At 41.5% G+C, this 15,891-nt stretch overlaps 1 protein-coding gene and 3 non-coding genes across 4 annotated transcripts; 2 read left to right on the top strand and 2 right to left on the bottom strand.

Annotated features, from left to right (window-relative positions):
- Positions 1 to 866: 866 nt before the first annotated feature.
- Positions 867 to 939, bottom strand: trnak-cuu (transfer RNA lysine (anticodon CUU)). Its single transcript has one exon. It is a non-coding gene; the product is annotated as a tRNA-Lys (tRNA).
- Positions 940 to 1,185: 246 nt separating this feature from the next.
- On the bottom strand, positions 1,186 to 7,562 carry LOC116685444 (uncharacterized). The gene is given in 5 exon segments (XM_032510506.1): positions 1,186 to 2,047; positions 2,049 to 2,746; positions 2,996 to 3,371; positions 3,768 to 4,416; positions 7,289 to 7,562. Coding segments are annotated over 5 exon segments (2,859 nt in total).
- Positions 7,563 to 10,727: 3,165 nt separating this feature from the next.
- On the top strand, positions 10,728 to 10,799 carry trnaq-uug (transfer RNA glutamine (anticodon UUG)). The gene has a single exon. It is a non-coding gene; the product is annotated as a tRNA-Gln (tRNA).
- A 2,635-nt stretch (positions 10,800 to 13,434) lies between these two features.
- Positions 13,435 to 13,516, top strand: trnas-aga (transfer RNA serine (anticodon AGA)). Its single transcript has one exon. It is a non-coding gene; the product is annotated as a tRNA-Ser (tRNA).
- The last annotated feature ends 2,375 nt before the right edge of the window (positions 13,517 to 15,891 follow it).

Below are 15,891 nucleotides of genomic sequence, written 5' to 3'. Positions count from 1 at the left end.
GATTGACAGCCAATATAGCCATCTGATACTGTGCAGAACTGAGGGATTCCCACTCTCTAAAACACCACCACCCAAAGTGGGGCTAGACCCACGATGCGGCGCTTAAGAGTCTCATGCTCGACCGACTGAGCTAGCCAGCCACTTCCCAAGTTTTGAGTTGCGGTCCAAATATTTTACTCACAACTTCTGAAATGTTACAGTTCTAGAATGTTAGGGCGAAGTTCTAGATTGTTAAACTGCCATTCTACAATGTTAGCTTTAAACTCTAGAATGTTAAGCTGCAGTTCTAGAATATTAGGTTGAAGTTCTAGAATGTAAAGATGCAGTTCTAGAAAGTTAAGCTTTCATTCTAGAAATTTGAGCTGCAATTCAAGAACAATAGGTTGAAGTTTTAGAATTTTTATAAGTTGCGTTCCCAAAAGGTTGCTCATACTCCTAAAATGTTACATTGTAGTTCTAGAATGGTAAGCTGCAGTTCTAGAATGTTAGGTTTAAGTTCAAGAATGTTAAGCTGCAGTTCTGGAATGTTAAGTTGCAGTTCTGGAACAATAGGTTGAAGTTGTAGAATTTTAAGAGTTGTGGTCCTAAAATGTTAATTGCAGTTCTAAAATGTTACTTTGTAGTATGGAATGTTAAGCTGCAGTTGTAGAACAATAGGTTGAAGTTTTAGAATTTGAACGTGCATTGTCACCAGACTTCAGTTTGATCTGAGAAACAGGACATGATCGTAGAATGCAGGCACATTTTAGTCTGGTAAATTACAGGGATTTTTACACTGGGATGGAACTGCTAATCTTTCGATTGACAGATGATCTGCCCCCCTATATGGTGCAGAACTCAGGCATTCCCACTCTCTAAAACACCACCACCTAACGTGGGGCTCGAACCCACGACCCTGAGATTAAGAGTCTCATGCTCTACCCACTGAGCTAGTCAGGCACTTCTTAAAATTTGAGTTGCGAGTAAATATCGAGTAAATAAAGTAAATATGATAATCAATCAATCAACATTTATTTATATAGCACTTTACAGCACCAGCAGGTGTCCAAAGTGCTTTACATCATCAAGAAAACAAACACAAACATTCACGTGAAATACAAACAAACAAAACAAACAAACAGACAAAGCATAAAAAACAGACAGATTAAGTAACCTATAATCATCAGAAAAAGAGTTGTTACACCACTACTGTGTATTAAAAGCCATTCTAAATAAATAAGTTTTAAGTTTTGATTTAAAATGAACAACATCCGTTATAGTGCGAATGTCTGGCGGGAGCTTGTTCCAGAGTTTTGGGCCAGCAACAGCGAAAGCCCGATCGCCCCACTGCTTGTACCTCGACCTCGGGACTTCTAGAGTCCGTAGATTGGAAGACCGCAACAACCGATTTTGCCCACCCAAAGTTAAAAGCTCGGACAAATACTTTGGGGCAAGGCCATTTAGGGCTTTAAAAACAAACAATGCAATTTTAAAATCAATTCTAAAACGCACCGGAAGCCAGTGTAGAGTAAAAAGAACGGGAGTGATGTGTGCACTCCGAGAAGTATTTGTGAGAAAGCGAGCAGCGGCATTTTGCACAAGCTGCAGACGTGCGATGGATTTTTGATTTAGGCCACCATAAAGAGCGTTGCAATAATCGAGACGTGAACTATTAAAGGCATGAATAGCCCTTTCCAAATCGTGCCTGTTAAGAAAAGGCTTTACTTTAGCCAGGAGACGAAGTTGGAAAAAGCTTGTTTTGACAACATTGCTTATCTGTTTGTCAAATTTCATGCTACAATCAAATGTCACACCCAGATTTTTTACAGTTTGCTTGGCGCATGAAGTCAGAGCTCCCAGACTTAAAGTTTGATTGTTTGACATGTATTTTGTACTGAAGATAATACATTCGGTCTTGTCATCATTCAGGGTCAGGAAATTGCGAGATAGCCACAACTTGATATCATTAATGCCATTTAGGAGGCAGTTTAGTGCAACACTGTCATTGGGTTGTATAGGCAGATAAATTTGCAGGTCATCTGCATAACAATGAAATGACAGGTTGTGCGATTATAGCTCCTAATGGCAACATATATAAAGAGAACAAGATAGGGCCAAGAATTGAACCCTGGGGCACCCCACAATAGAGAGGAGCAGATGAGGAGGAGAAATCACCCATTGTGAAAGAAAAAGTCCTACTTGTCAAATAAGAGCTAAACCATTTAAGTGCAGTGCCTTGAATGCCTACAAAATGCTCAAGGCGTTCAAGAAGGACTACATGGTCCACCGTATCAAAAGCTGCGGTCAAGTCCAACATCACTAGCACAGTAGGATCCCCAGCATCTACAGACAAAGCTATATCACTGTGAACTCTTAGAAGCGCCGACTCAGTGCTATGGCGCGTTTTAAAACCAGACTGAAATTTTTCTAACACTGAGTTCTGTTGTAAAAAGACTTGTAACTGATTAAAAACAATTTTTTCCAACACCTTCGAAAGAAAGGGCAGATGTGAGACTAGTCTAAAATTGGACAACACATTGGGATCAAGATTAGGCTTTTTAAGTAGTGGCCTAACCAAAGCATGTTTAAAAGCTTCTGGGACAGAACCAGAACTTAGACAACAGTTAAAAAAGGTAAGTAGACTCGACCCAATGGTGCTAAAAACCTCCTTCACCATCCTGGCAGGAATGATGTCTAAAGCACAATTGGTAGGTTTCAAGTGTTGTACAACCTCAGTGAGCAGCGACAGAGAAACAGGCTTAAATTCCTCAAACACAGCAGAATGCACAGGAACAACAGGTACAGACACATTAAAATCAACACTGGCGTTTTGCCTGACTGAAGCTACTTTATCAATAAAGTAACAGAGAAACTTCTCACACATACTGATCGAAACCTCTGTCAAAGAAGAGGTGCATGGATTTACAACAGAGTTTATAGTGTTGAATAACACCCTAGGATTATGGCTGCTGTTAGTTATGACAGATGAGAGATAGTTCATCTTTGCCACCTTTACAGCTTTCTGATACTCTGCAAGACATTCCCTTAACAAGCCCAGAGAAACTTGTAACTTGTCCTTCTTCCACCTCCGTTCAGCTTGTCTGCAGCGTTGCCTAAGGGCCCTCGTGTTGTCGTCTAGCCAGGGGTCCGCTTTAGGTTTGATAGATTTAAAGCGATGAGGGGCAATAGAGTCCAGGATTTCCACACTTGTAAAATAGAAAGCTGAGAGAATGCTGTCTGGGGAAGATGGTAAAACCAGACCATTAGTAGCATAAAACTGAGAGCCAACGAATTTTGAAGCAAACTCAGCAGCTGAGGAGGGAGTGATACAGTGACGCCTGGAGACTGAGGACACAGGTTTACTAGGCGGTGGAGGAACGCTGATCTCAAATCTAATGGGGAAGTGATCTGAGATGCCGGAATCTAAAATGTCAGTGACTGAAACTGAAAGTCCAACAGAGATGATAAGATCCAAGGTATGGCCAAGAATATGTGTTGGCCTATTCACACATTGATTAAGACCAAAAGAGTTTAACAGAGTTTTAAAATCATTAGCCAAAGGGTTTGAGGGGCAACAAACATGAATATTGAAGTCCCCACAGATCAGGAGCTTGTCATATTTTGGAACAACGTCAGCCAGAAATTCAGAAAACTCTCGGATAAAATCCCTATTGAGTTTTGGTGGGCGATAAATGATTGCACACAAAACAGGGGAATCCAGGTCAGCCACGAACAGTTGAAGCTCAAAGCTAGAACAGCAGGAAACAGGTAGTAATCTGCATCTGTACTCATCCTTGAAGAGTGTGGCCAATCCACCACCTCGGCCTGAAGCTCGCGGGGAGTTGAAAAAAGAGCAGCCGGGGGGGAGGAGCTCCGTGAAGGCGCTGTTTTCACCTGGTTTTAGCCAGGTTTCGGTCAGCAGAAAAAAGTCCAGAGCATTGGTAGTAAAAAAGTCACTGAGGATGAAAGTCTTATTTGTGACTGATCTGGTGTTGATCAGTGCCATGCGAATTGAACGCCTTCCAGACTGTTTGGAAGCCCGACTAAGTGGGCGGAGATTCCTGTGCACACAGCCGCGGACAGAGAGCTTCACGCTCCGGCAGCGGGGAGGCTGGCACCCGGAGTCAGGCAGGTCCGCAGTAGGCCGGAGCCACCGGTAATTGTACGCCAAAGTACGTCGCCGATCGTAGCCCACAAACTCCGTATAAAACCCGACACCTGAAAGGTCCGGATCGCATGAGGAAAGTGAAGCCAGGTAAGCCACAAGCCTGACACGAACTCCGCCTCTCTTACCGCGTCCCCTGCGGTGATTTTTATTTTTGCGGGGTAGCAAGCAAGGTTGACGCCGTAGGTAATCCGGTATGGACGCCAGGAAAGGCGGTGGGGACTTTGACTGCTCATCAGAGCCGTGGATCAGCATTTTCTCCGCTGAATTACCTATAGTTAAAAGGGTCAAGCGGTCATACACCAGCAGTGGTGACACATTCTGAGTGATTAGTAGTAGGAGCAGGACAATACACAATAATCTCAGCAGAGGTAAACGGCGAGCCACACACAACGGCGCCATCTTTTCTACACCTTCTTCATAAGTCAGTGACGCAAAAGGCAATGGTCAAGTAGTTGGTTTGGCATGTAGTGTTTTTATGGCTCCACTGCCAGACTGAGCTTTCTGATTATATTGGACGAAAGACTACTTTTAAATCAAAACATTTTACCAACATTCAAACTTGAATTTTTCTATCAAACATGACAGCAGAATTGTAATGAACTTGCACATTTTGTAACTGTAATCAACTCAGATAAGCTTTCTAGCGAGAATCATACCTCTACACCAATTTGTCTCGCAGATGACACTCTCTTTTCCATCACATTCAATAAATAAACCAGATTATTCAATCCATGCCTCAATTTCTATGCAAAGTAGTCTCATCCATGACCTATCGCACTTTAAGCAAGAATCATAAACCTAGACCAATGAACAAGGAAAGTCATGTCCTGCTCGTTTGTTCCTAATATTTTTTCCCAGTTTTTTCTGCTGCGTGCAGTTGAAGCAGAATATGAAAAATAGCCTACATGCTCTATTACAATTTTGCTTGCTCCTAATCTGGGTTAATTTAAAATGTGCGCACAAGACAGCTACAGGATTACTGTGGGGAAGTGGAGAATGGCTAGGTTAACTGAAGATTTTAAACACTGGGAAAATTAACGAAACATATGAACACGTTAAACATATACGGGCATCTAACACATAACTACAGTCTGAGTCTTTGGATGGTATAGGTAACGTATCGCTACCCTGACGGCCGACATATGCCCCGTCAAAGTGGCCATTTAAAAACAGGGCATTGCCAGTACAGATATAAATAGCAGAGTCAATAAGGAGTCTACCAAGTCGGCTCTTATGACTTTAGATACTTCACAAGGTTTGTCATAGGAGTTCAATGTTGAACGTAACATCTACAACTCCAAGTGATCAAATTGGTTGCTTTCCAGTTAAATAACATTGAAAAGTGGCAGGATTTGAACTAGGGCTGCACGATTATGGCCAAAATGATAATCGCGATTATTTTGATCAAAATTTTGATCGCGATTATTCTCACGGTTATTTGTTGATTTTAACCAAAACAAATTTTATTGTCACATAGGCTATTTATAACTGCGAGAGGGAGTGTGATGGACGCTACTCACAGAGAGACGGCTGACTCATTATGAACGGGTCGAACGGCGGATACACACGTCGTGTGTATTAAACGTCTGTATCTTCACTGCGCTGCATTTTTATGAACTATGATATTCTGGCCATGGGTCACATCTCTGGTCCTGGTCCAGGCTTCGGTCCAGCAGCTCCGTCTCACGCTGTTACTCTACCAACTGAAGTTAGTTGCATTCAAAAACTTCTGTGTTCTTTGCCGTAGCGGCCGCGATAACAGTTACCCGCGGAAACACTGGTACAAAAACAAGTTTGCCCCCTCATACTTAACAATATACAGCTGTGTTAATGAAAAATTAAAACTGTAGACATATATCAGAAGTGTGGACCGGCGGCCGCTGTGTGGCGGAACGCGGAGAGTAAGAAGAGAGAGAGTAGGACGAGAGAGCGTAGAAAGATCCGACACAGGCACGGCTTTACAGACGAAATGGGTCATGTAACGCAAAATTAAACCATATCCATATAAACAGCATTGCAGCGGATGCGAGGACATTAGCACCGGTGCGTCCTAGAAGAGCTAACAGCTAACAGACGCTACTAGCTAACAGCTAACAGACGCTGACTAGCACTGGTCACTGCTTTTGTCTGAAAAACAACAAATGGAACAAAGTGTTGCGTTTACTGGTAAACTGGTAAACCTTGAGACTGACGTATTACCGACTGCTATCTGTTGAGATTTCCTCATGCTACTCTATCCTCTGTGACTGTCTACATCTAGAAACTTAGCTGCACGGGGTGCAGTGAACTACTCTGACTGGCTCATGAGCAGACGGCTTTATGGAGCGGGAGATTGGCTTTGCAAAAAACCCGGAGCGTTCTATGAAATGACGCTTTATAAAAAATAATCGCTTGATCACGCAAATTTGATCGTGGGAAGTCCAAATCGTGATCGCGATTAAAATTCGATTAATTGTGCAGCCCTAATTTGAACCCACGCCTCCAGAGAGACTGGAGCCTAAATCCAGCGCCTTAGGCCACAATACCTACACATATATTCTTTCCACATCGTGACAAACACGTGGACAGTAACTAACGCTATGCTTGTTAATGTTATTGGAACTAAACTTTTAGTTACAAAATACTTTTTTGAAAAAAGCAAATACTTTATCAAAAAATGGTATCACTCTTTGTCATTTTTCTCTGGCATTGTTGATTTTAGAATATTGTAACCAGCATTAAGTGAGTAGGTTTAGGTCTGTGTGAATATGGGCCGAGCATTTACCTGGGCTGAATATGTGAACATATTCTTTTGCATATTCACTTTAAAGAGCCATTACCCCTCTAACTGCCAACTACTGTTCCAGAGCCAATAGGATATACAGTTTTAGATTGTAAGGTAACTGTCCAAGACCACAGACTTCATTAACATACCACAAGTGATCAAAACAGTTTGTCAAAATGGGAAAGGTCGTGATTTTTATTGCAAATTCCAGCACAGTTCTAAAATTCTTCTTCAAAATATGTCCATTTACCATTCAAAAACAAAAGTACAATCATGAAACATATACTACTTAGATGGAATGAACCTGTTCAGGTGGCAATGAAATGATTCCAGAGACGTGGACCCTCTGGCACAGCAATACTTGGTCAGGACAATACCCCCCTTCTTGATAGTGCCCGTCTCTGTATGAAGCTGCACACCAGGCAGGTCCTGGATGCACTTGACGTGTGGTTGCTGCACACGCCAGATGTGCACCATGCGCACCTGGTCCAGCAATGGCACCCCCATGAGGTCCCTCCCGTTTCCCCCTCCCAGCTCCTGCATCAGCCTCTCAATGAGGCTGATGGTGGCCTCGTCACCACGTGTCCTCCTAAGACAGTACTGGCTCAGCTCCTTCTTAGTGATCTTTGCATCCACCGCACGATCAGTCATGGCTGGCACACCCTCCTGCCTGAGCTGCTCTGTCTTTGCCCGCCGCAACAGAGAGAGGTCTTCTGCATCCCACTCAAATATGCAGCAGAGAGACAGCTCATGAAGGTGGGGTAGAGGGAATGAGCGTAAGTGGTACACCCGACAGCCAGCCTTCGCATGAAGTACCAGATGTCCATCCATATGTGGAGGTCTGGCCACTCCCCAAACCTTGTCTGCAGCTTGCTGGACCCCTCACTGATGCAGCAGCCACAGTCCACATCAAGCAGCAGTGGGGGTGCAATAGCTGACTGATGATGTATCAGTCATTTTGATGGTGGTTTCTCGGTCACAGCAACAAGCTTGATCATTGACATACAGTTGCACGCCACGTATCACAAAACTGTGGGTTGGGCCTTATGTATTTGCATGAATTACATCAAGTGACCTGCATAACAATGGCTGCAAACATAAATATGTACATGGTTTGCAGAACTGCACCTTCTGATAGACATAAGGCCACTTGTGTAGGTGCGGTCTCTCGCCAGTAGCCTCTGCAAGTTATCTTTGGGCTGCTCTGTGGTCTTCTGCAGAAGTATAAATCCCAGAGATGGCTCACTCCAGGATATTTAAGCAACAAACGTCCCTGGGTGGACTTGAACCACCATCCTTTCGGTTAACAGCCGACTGCGCTGACCTATTGCGCCAAAGAGACTGCGCCTATCTGATGTTTTATGAGCGGGAGCTCCATCTTTAAGCAACTCAAGGTCGGTTCCACAAGTTGTTAAGTTGTGGGTTCAACCCCCGGTATGAGAATTTTCAGCTGGCAAAGACGAACTCTAGTCCTGCATGAATAAAAATTGTCCTTCTCTACGTCATCTGAATGTTGCCAATGCAGTTTCTCCCAGCAAACAACCTGCTCTAACTCCATGTTATCTGCCATTGGTCCAGGGTTTTCCTTACTATTAGAAGTCTTTAGGGGCAGGACCAAAAGAACTTTTGGGCACCACTTAAGCCAAATAAATGTAAAATCAAACTAACTGAAAGCTTTCTCCGATCTACCAATTGTAGTCTCCAGAGGACTCCTTAAGAATGTGAGTGAAGGTTATTTAGGCAGAATCCAGACTGCTAGACCATATGGGACTGACAAGTTGAATAATAACTGGGATTTTATGAATGCATCCACAGATATGCCAGGAACAGGGCACATCATAACATACATCACTTGTTGATAAAACACAGCAAGAAGTCCATTCTGGCAGTCAGGATTTTCACCACCAACATGTCTAGTTATTGTTTATATATCGTGTCTATATGAGACATTTTTTCAGACATGAATATCAGGGCATGGGGTACATACGTAACAACATACGTTGACAATGATTGTACAGATCTTTCTTAGACCTTCACCATCTAAATACCAACTCCCATACCGGGAGTTGAACCCGGGCGGTAAAAAACTTAACATCAGAACTGTATGACAAATAGAAATGTTGACAGGTTGATTTCTGTTAATAACAAACACAACTATAGTCAATAGAAAAAGAAAATATATATATGAAAAGACGTTTTGGTTCATCTTTCCACTGTTCCTACAATCTAAAAAACTGGAAACTAAAAGATCTAAATTAAAAGGTTGTTCCTCTCTAAAAGGTCTATCTCTGTAGGGATCCATCCCATAATGTTGGCACACACTTAGAATAATGATCTGAGTCTGTCAGCAGCAACAACACAACCTTTAGTGGACGCTGACTTTACCTTTAAATTAGGAGTTTAAACAGAGACACAACAGGAAGAATAAATCCATCAAATCAAGTCCCCAATAATCAGCATGTGGCCTTGTTTTATTTCAGGTAGTCAGCATGGAGCTGTTCCACATTCCCAGACATTTAAAACAAGTCAAACATTGGCGTTATTCTACGAGTCAGATGAATAAATCAGCTGTTTGCTATTTGAGCTGCTCTGTTTCCTGCTGCTCCGTCATTCTTTAGTGTCCTCTGGAAACAGGTTGCTGTCCTTTATGTGTCTTTTGGATGACATCATCAGTGTCTTTGCTTTAGTCTGAAGAAACTCCAACAGATTTAAAACCACATGCAGTCACAGAAAATACAAACAGGGAATAGAAAATATCAGACAAAGAATATAAAATGAAAAGTCCCCAAAGTAGGAAAATATAATGTTAATCTACCAAACAACAATAACTGGAGAGCATCCAATTAAACATGGCCGACTCCAGTATGTCGGTGAGGAAGAGAGGAATGTTTGGACAGATTACAGATTAATTTTTTTTTTATGTAACCTTTATTTAACCAGGAACAATCCCATTGAGCTACAGTATCTCTTCTTCCAGGGAGTCCTGCCAAGACAGGCGGCAATAAGTTTCATAATACATAAAAGACAGGACAATGGTTCCATACTACACCACAAATCTCTAAAGATACTACAACACAAACAAGACATTACACTTACCTTAAGCTAATGCATATATACAAACTTAAAACCAGGTTCCACTGAGATTTGAACTCAGATCACTAGATTCAGAGCCCAGAGTGCTAACCATTACACCATAGAACCTTTAAAAGTTTTGCAAGGGTTTGCTTGGCAGTTTCTTTCATAATATCCACATGTATGATCTTAAAGGCAAACAACAATCACAACGCAGATTAAAAAGCAAAAATTACAGGCCAACTTAAGTCATTTAGTTAGCTAAGCATTCAGAGGATGTGGGAAAAAGCAAGTCAAGAACAGGTTTCAAAGGACTTGCCACAGACAGTGAATGCAGCAGTAGATATGTCTACTGTGTACAAACACATGGGAACTTTACATGTGTTGACAATAAAGATGCTCACAAAACACTTTACTTGCAATTGTGTTTCTTTCCCAACTTCATGTCCTCTTAAATACAAAGAACTGCTAAGTTCTTTATTACCAATTTCATGTCTCAGACATTAGTTCCAGATGAAAACACTAGTTGTCAGAAGTGGGATTTGAACCCACGCCTCCAACGGAGACTGCAATCTGAACACAGCGCCTTGGACCGATTGGCCATCCTGACTGATACATCAAATGTAATGCTTAGTTTACTAAATGACTTAAGTTAACCAGTAATTTTTGTGTGCCTTCAATAGCATAAGTGTTAATATTATGGAAGAAGCTGCCCGGCAAATCAATGTTGCCTTTCAAAACAGTGGTTCCATGGTGTAATGGTAAGCACTCTGGACTTTGAATCCAGTGATCCGAGTTCAAGTCCCGGTGGAACCTGGATTTAAGCCGGAGTACTGGTGGAATAAAAAAATCAACCTCTACACTTTCCAGATCTAGGCTAACGGGTAAAATATTCTTGGCTGTTTGACTGAAAACAGTATGTTGGTGGTGGCATGTACTTCATGTTAACTTGAAGGAGCTCCATATTTAGACTAAGTTGAACATATTGTAGACATACTATACTATGACTTTTATGAATTTTTCAACATACTATGACACTTTCTGAAAAGGTGGGAATTCTCCAGAGGACTTTAGATTCTCCTTGTTTTACAACAAGAACTATAAATTTGGACTTGTTACGACATACTACACTACGACTTTTTAGGAATATTTTGAAATACTTTTAAGGAAGTGACTATGACTTTTTATGTTTCTGTCGACATACTATCCTATGACTTTTTATGAAATTTTTCGACATACTATACTATGACTTTTTATGAATTTTTGACATACTATACTATGACTTTTCATGACTTTTTATGAATTTTTGACATACTCTACTATGAATTTTCTCAACATACTATGACTTGGATTGAAAAGGGGAATTAGCTCAAATGGTAGAGTGCTTGCTTAGCATGCGAGAGGTAGCGGGATTCTTGCTTTACAACAAGAACTATAAATCTGGACTTGTTACGACATACTATACTACGACTTTTTAGGAATATTTCGACATACTATACTACGACTTTTCATGTTTTTGTTGACATACTATCCTAAACTACGACTTTTTATAAATATTTTGACATACTCTAATATGACTTTTTATTATTTTTTTGTTATAGTAAACTCTGACTTTTAATGACATATTATGAATTTTTGTCATACTAAACTACGACGTTTATGAATTTTTGACATGTTATACTACGACTTTTTATGATTTTTTTACATACTATACTCTGACTTTTTATTACATTTTATGAATATTTTGTTATACTATACTATGACTTTTATGAATTTTCGACACGTGAAACTATGACTTTTTATGACTTTTTTTGACATACTATACTATGACTTTTTATGAATATTTTGACGTACTATACTATGAGTTACTACGAGGCTTTGAAGACTAAAATTAATTTGTGGATGAAAATATATTTCAAACTGAATCATTGTTTTTTTTGACACACACACACACACACACACAAGCACACGCACACGAACACACACTTTATGAATAAACCTCAGATAGTTCAACCTGTTTTATTAGGAAGTTGTTTTACACTCTTTCAAAATAAAACATTATGCAACAAAACTTAAATAAGGTGCTCGGGTTTGAAAACAGATGCAAACAGACAAATAAAAACAAAACTGAGTTCTTCTGTTCTCCAACAAGAAATAAGGACGAATAAAAGGATCTGTCTCTGTCTTCGTGATTTTGGGTTGGTCCTCTGATCTGTCCCCGTCTTCCCCAGACGGATCTGTCCCCATCTTCTCCTGGCAGACAGATTTATTATTTCAGTTTAATTACTAGGAATCAAAGTCTCCATGTGTTGGTCCTTTGATCTGTCCCCGTATTCTCCCTCTGATCTGTCCCTGTCTCCTCCCTCTGATCTGTCCCTGTCTTCTCCCTCTGATCTGTCCCCGTCTTCTCCCTCTGATATGTCCCCGTTTTTTCCCTCTGATATGTCCACGTCTTCTCCCACAGATCTGTCCCCGTTTTCTCTCACTTATATGTCCCTGCCTTCTCCCTCTGATATGTCCCCGTCTTTTCCCTCTGATATGTCCCCGTCTTCTCCCACGGATCTGTCCCTGTCTTCTCCCTCTGATATGTCCCCGTCTTTTCCCTTTGATCTGTCCCCGTCTTTTCCCTATGATCTGTCGCCATCTTCTCCCTCTGATCTGTCCCCGTCTTCTGCCACCGATCTGTCCTTGTCTTCTCCCTCTGATTTTCCTTCTTAAATCTTCGTGGGTTCTTCCCAAAATTTGTAAAGCTTTTTTTTTTACACGTCACTTTTCACATTTGCACAAGGAAACTCACATCTACAAAGATGAATTGGATAGATGTGACTCCCTGATGGTCTAGTGGCTAGGATTCGGCGCTCTCACCGCCGTGGCCCGGGTTCAATTCCGGTCGTCGGGAATGGTCAGGACTTGACAGATACAGGTGTAACAGTTGAAAGAGTAAGTTTCTGGACTTGTTTTTGGTTAACCCTCTGAGCCCGAGACACTCGCACGAGTAAAAAAGTACCTCTGATTCATAGTTTAATAACTTTTGAACCATACAAACGATTTACTCACTTTCGGTTTCGTTTACATCCTGACATTTTCAGGTTTACGGAGGTCTTTTCCCTGTCTTTCTAGCCTCTCCAGGGGAGTTTCTATCCAGCCTGGAACTTCAGCTTCTTTGGGCTTTAAATCCATACTGCTATATCCAAGATTGATCAACTTTATGTCCATAATTCAAAACGTTTTGGCTCATTTCTGCCGCTGACTCGCTCCTCCGCGTCTGCCCTTTCTCTCCCGTCTATTGTTTCAGGAAGTACATGCCCATATATGGGAGATAAAGTCACCCCTCTTGTATGGAAGGCCAGAGGGGACAAAAATGCCTATATACTCTATGGAAGGCCAAATAATGCACTATTTAGACACATATTTGCTTGTATAACATTGCTTATCATTGATTATATTTAAGGTTGTCGTGGCCGAGTGGTTAAGGCGATGGACTAGAAATCCATTGGGGTCTCCCCGCGCAGGTTCGAATCCTGCCGACAATGAGAGGCGTTCTTTAAGAGTGGTAGAAAAACCAATGACAAATTGCAGATGTGACTTCATGAACAATGTTGGTTTGAATCCTGCTGACAATAAGGTGTTCTTTAATGGTGGTAGCAAATTAATGACTCATTGCAATATAAGAAATTGCAGAAATGCCTTCAACAATGAAATTTTATTATCTCATGTCTGTCTGGCTCCACCAATGTATCTCTTAGCATTTATTTTCAGTCTCAATGCCAAGATTTGCAGTGAACGTTGTATTGTCCAGCAGAAAGGCAACAGATGTGGTACTTTTTGACTGGGATTTATATCATAGCAGTGCAAGTATTTTGCCCATGTTTGATTTCCAGCCACCTCAGTTGTATTTACAGGTTTTGAAGCCATATACAACATTAACATTACATGTTTTACCCAGGTTTCTTCTTTTATTCAGTGATATTTCAATTTCCTTGCGGGAGTCTTCCCAAAAGGATTAATAAAGATAAGTCTAAGTCTATCTCAGAAAAAAGTAAAAAAACTCTGAAAATCTTCAGGGGATGTAGCTCAGTGGTAGAGCGCATGCTTTACATGTATGAGGACCTGGCATCTCCAGCAGGTATTATGGTAGAGTCTTTAAAAGAGCTGCAACAGATATTACCTCCTGTGGTAATCTGACTGGTAGACAGCACAACAAGCACTTTAAACCTATACGTGTTTCTATTTACAGTATTTATTAACTGTAGTGTGATGTATTTATTGTTTAATGCTCCAGTTTTAATGGGTGTAACAGCAGGTATGAGCACTGTAGTTTCTATTTTTATGGATGAAGTGAACTTGACAAACTATTAAGTTTACTCTTCAGGCGGTGGAGACATTTCACTTCAGACACTTGCAGCAACATATGCTTTGTTAAACATCAGACTGGAAAGATATTTACTGCTGGTACAAAGTATAGGAACCTCTGGGTTATGGGCCCAGCACGCTTCCGCTGCGCCACTCTGCTCTGCTGTTCATACTCAGGCGCTGGAAAAACAAGCCGAAATATGTCGGTCAAAGGCAGAAAGGAACTGTTCACTTGTGGCCATTAACGACAAAAAGACAAACTTGAAGAATAAAAAAAAATATTATGCATTGTCATGTTTCCTGTATTGAGTATCATTGTCAAACATAACACCATACCTTTTGACAGCGATAAGTACCCCACTAACACAGAACGTTTAGAGAACGTTAGTTTTTGGTTCTCTAAAGGTTAGTTCGAACCAAACCAAAAACTAACGTTTAGGGAACATTCCCTCCTTGTTATAACGTTCCCTAAACGTTAAGAGAACCAACCAACTGTAACGTTCCCCTGCGGTTGCATACCTTCACACAACGTTTCCGTTTGGTTGGTTTTGGTTCTTAATAAAGTATTGGCCGTTTTTTAATAAAGTATTGGCTTTTTCCTTGCAAAGGTTTTTTTTTCCAATAACATTAACAAGCATATCATTAGTTACGGTGCCTGTGTTTGTCACGATGTGGAGAGCTGACACTTACAGGTAGTGTGGCAGAGTGGTCTAAGGCAGTGATTCCAAAGTGGGGGTCGGGGCCCCAGGGGGGTCGCGAGCCAGAGAGGGGGGGTCGCGAGTTGATTTCCAGAAATAAATAAAAATTTAAAACGATTAGAAATAGCATGTTAGCCATGATTTTAACACAAGATAAAACTAGTGGCTAAATTTAAAATAAAACCAAGCAACTAAATAAAAAGGGAACAGCTGTTTTGATTTTCTTCTTTCCGAGTAGCGTCTCCAACATTAACACTACAACTGCCGGGATTCAAAAAGTACTGGAACCGCGGTCATTTTGACCGCAAGATTCTAAACTCTATAATCTGTCATGATAAATACACTTGAGTTGCCCAGGTGCTTCAATAACTCATATCATGGCATAGTAAAACGTATTATTCCATTCACATCTGAAAAATATGGTATGTAAACATGCAAATAACACCTAAAAGTATTTTTTGAACATTTATAACTAACCTAACCTGTCACTGCCTCCGTGTTGGTGTCTGCTGTGGTGCGCATTGCTCCTCGGACCGCGCCCCCCCCCCCCCACTGCTCGGACCGCGCCCCGCTCCCTTCCTCCTCTAAACTCGTGTCTCAGCTCCTCTGCCAGTTCTGCCTGAACTTCCTCCCGACAATGTCCCTGCTGGTGCCCTCCTTGGAGAGGATGTGTGTTATTCCAGCCAGTTTGAGGATGTATAAAGTTGTATAAACACGTAGGCAGCCACCGGCCATCTAGCTCCGTGTACCGCTCCTTCCACAGAGCGAGCGCCCGCGCTGCCTTCTGGTCCAGAACGGAGTCCATCCACGCCGTAATCATGGTGGTAGCTGCGTTACCAACCGGGCTTTACCTTCAC

This window comes from Etheostoma spectabile, unplaced genomic scaffold (assembly GCF_008692095.1).
Source record: "Etheostoma spectabile isolate EspeVRDwgs_2016 unplaced genomic scaffold, UIUC_Espe_1.0 scaffold00569840, whole genome shotgun sequence".
Classification (NCBI taxonomy): Eukaryota; Metazoa; Chordata; class Actinopteri; order Perciformes; family Percidae; genus Etheostoma; species Etheostoma spectabile.
Note: the sequence above shows the minus strand (reverse complement) of the source record. Positions and strands in the feature narration are given on the sequence as shown.